The 3521-nt window shown below is 35.6% G+C and overlaps 1 protein-coding gene across 1 annotated transcript in view; it reads right to left on the reverse strand.

Moving 5' to 3' along the window:
• Window positions 1-3521, reverse strand: part of Nbeal1 (neurobeachin like 1) — a 194157-nt gene that overhangs the window by 157333 nt on the left and 33303 nt on the right. The window contains exons 5-6 of the mRNA XM_023710161.1: window positions 1681-1762; window positions 465-592 (exon numbers count right to left, since the gene is read on the reverse strand). Of these exons, the coding sequence (XP_023565929.1) occupies window positions 465-592; window positions 1681-1762 (210 nt within the window). The remainder of the gene's footprint in view (window positions 1-464; window positions 593-1680; window positions 1763-3521) is intronic.

Below are 3521 nucleotides of genomic sequence, written 5' to 3' on the forward strand. Positions count from 1 at the left end.
CTTTAATCTTCTGGGCTATCTGGCCATCCTATACTCTTATTTTTATTATTGAGCTTTTAATGTTTATTTACAAACTGTCAGTATTCAACAGCTCTTGAAAATAAAAATTCAGCTGGATATGGTGGCCCATGCGTATAATCCCAAGTACTCAGGAGGCAGAAATGGGAGTATCACTGGGAATTCAAGGCCAGCTCAGGCTAAAAAGTGAGTATTATTGGGTAATGGTTCTAGACCAGCCTGCACTCCATAGCAAAACCTTGTCTCAAAAAGATTTAAAAAAAACAAACCCAAGTAAAGTTTAGAGCACATACATGAGAAAAGCATTTATCATAAATTCATATTTTCTATCTCACAGTTAAGCTGTGTGTCATGTATACCTCTACTTGTTTTCATAGAGAAGACATTCTTAAGAACTACACATATTATGGCTTTTGGGTTTTAAATGAACATGACTTTTGACATACCCTGAAATTCTATGTCTCCAATTCCTATATGGATCATATAAACTTTCACAAAATGCCAATGCATGAATCACAAATTCTTCAACAGTCGTCTGATCTGCCATTTCCTTCTCTTTTTTCTTGCTTTTTAACTAAGAATAAAGTTAAATATATCAAGACAAGCAGCATTCACCATTCATCATCTAACAATACATAATTTTATCTAAATAAGTATGATTTCTTAAAGGTTATTTAATCATATGGACCAGAGGGTTTATAACCCTTTCAAATTTCAAGTTTCTCATGATACCTTTAAAAACAGTCAAATACTATTTGAAAAAATAATGCATTCAATAAGCTATAAGCTATGACAAGTAATAAAATCAAACTGTCATTTCTAAAAAGCCACTTTTAAAAGCCCTTAAATTTTTAGGGGCCAGAAACAGTTCAGCTGGCACACACACACACACACACACACACACAAAAAAAAAAAACCCAAACACTTTAATTATTAAAGTGAAACAACGTATTAGTAGCTACTCATCTATCTTTTGATAAGATTTCTGAAATACAAATTACCCAATGATAACATATTATCTCAATTTTTAACCTCTCCTAAAACATTTAACTATATCAACTATAACATACAGTAAAATCTATCTAGCCTCAAGTTATGATCTGTGTCTAGTTGTCCCCCCAAAGCCTTACACCGTCATGGGGTGGTGAGCTTCTAGAGTCTGTGACTAATTCATGATCTAATGCTGAGACTATGGGTATGAGTGCTATACCCAAACTGGAGCAGATAGCCTGAATACAATTTAAGGAAGGAAGAGAGGCTTGCTGTCTGTCTCTTGCTCTGCCTCTGCTGCTGCTGCTATTGCCTTGGGTGTGTGTGTGTGTGTGTGTGTGTGTGTGTGGCCAGCTCAGCCCACCAGGGGGCGGGGCTGGCTGGCATGTGGTGCTGGGGGATTGAACCGCGGTCCCTGTGCTTTGCTAAGCTTGTTCTAAGTACGTGCTTTAGACCACTGAGCCATCTCACCAGTCCTGCTATTGCCTTCTGCCATGTGCTATTATGCCTCAGAGTCAGCCGAATATGGACTGAAACCACCACAAGTTGTGAGCTGAATAAACCTTTCCCTCTTTAATTTTGGGTTGTCAGGTATTTGTCTCAGCAATAAGAGAAAAGTAACTCAGATACCTCAATAAAGCCACAAGAAGGAATATATCAATTTATACCTACTTGCTGAATATAGAGTGTTGTCATGGTGATCACATGATTAATATATGAACATGTTCCAATTTCTTCCACATTTGATAGATTTCTACGAAGAAAAAAAGAATCATATATAAGAATAACAAAAGGTGTGCTCATACATGAATTTTGACAGCAGATGTCGACAAAAGACAAATAACATTAAAACATAACATTATATTCACCTAGATTGTGTGGGGCTCTGCAATCAACCCCTAAAGCCATATAACAAATCCATATATGGCTATGTAACTTTTCTCACTAAGAATGTGAAATATACCTATGTGCCATTTAACTATTATATACAGAAAATGTTTAAGATAGAAATACTTTACAATGTCATGGTATCTCAAAATAAATTTGCATGTAATTATAGGAAAACTAGAAAACATAGAAATAAAAACACACAAGGGCCTGAGTTCAATCCCCAGTTCTACAAAAAAAAAAAAAAAAAAAAAAAAAAAAAAAAAAAAAAAAAGAAAAGAAAAGAAAACAGAAGAAAAACAATTTACCAACATCTTTCAACCCAAGTAATAGGCAATTATATACCTCTATGTTATTTACTCACAGGTTGTTTTTTCCTTATGAAGACTCTTAGTTTAGTGTTTGTATACAGCACTGCCATTATACCACACATCTTGATTTCTAATTTTCATTTTACTTTTTGAATTATAATTCCCTTTTTAGACTCACATATTTTCTCTATTACATTAACAGTCCTTTATAAACACACTGGCATCCTTACATACCCTAAAAGGGCAGAGAACCACACCTTGTTTGAAGCATCAGATCAATAAGTGCTTGATGCTTAATTAAAATATAAGCCTCATTTTACTCCATGTTTTAATCAGACTGATACATGACACATAATATGTTAACATCTTCCATATCAAAGTCTTTTTCTTGGCATAATTATAAAAAATAAAGTTTAGTAATTTGTTCTGAGGCACTCTGATTTTGTAAAATATTATCTATCTAGCTAGCTATGTGTTTTTGGTTTTTTGGTTTTTTTTTATTTTTTTTGGGTCGCTCAGGATACCTTCAGGGAAGGTCTAGGTTCGGCTTGAGGATGAGGGGATTAAACCACAGCATCCTGAGCCTGACTGCTTTGTTTCAGCAGGCACTTAAACACCTGAGCTAATGTGCAGGTCTCCTATATTTTGTTTTGTTTTTTTAAATGTATTTGGTTGTTATAGGGTCTTATTATGCAGCTTGGACTCGTAGTGATCCTCTCATTTTCAGTCTCCCCAAGGCTGAGACTACAGGTGTGCACCACTACGCCCAGACTCTGGCTGGCTCAGCTGGTCCTGGGGTCAGGGCTGGCATGTGGTGCTGTGGATCGAACAGTGGTCCCTATGCTTGCCTAAGCTTGCCTAAGCAGGCACTTTAGTCCACTGAGCTATCTCACTGGCCCCTACAATACTTTATATCTTAAAAAACAATAGATGGTAAGAGAATAGAAAAGATTAGCAGACTTCTTAACATAAAGGTCAAGAGTGAGATGACAATTTAGTTTGTTTACTATAAGGCTGAAATGAAAAAGAAGTAGTAAGAGTTGGCAAGGATGTGCCAAAAGCAAAACTTTCACATACTGCTGATGGGTAACAGCATACTGTGAGACAATAAGACAGTTTCTCAAGAGATTAATCACCGAGTTACAAGATGACCTAGCAATTCAATCCCTGTATATGAACTGAACAGTAAAATATATATATGCCCATAAAAAAACTAATATGAAAGTTCAGAGAGCAACAATATTCATGCCAACCAAAAATACAGAAGCAAGTCAGTCAGATGTATATCCATGGATAACAAATAAAGTATGGTTT

The sequence above is a fragment of the Octodon degus genome, unplaced genomic scaffold (assembly GCF_000260255.1).
Source record: "Octodon degus isolate 3935 unplaced genomic scaffold, OctDeg1.0 scaffold00016, whole genome shotgun sequence".
In the NCBI taxonomy this organism is placed as follows: Eukaryota; Metazoa; Chordata; class Mammalia; order Rodentia; family Octodontidae; genus Octodon; species Octodon degus.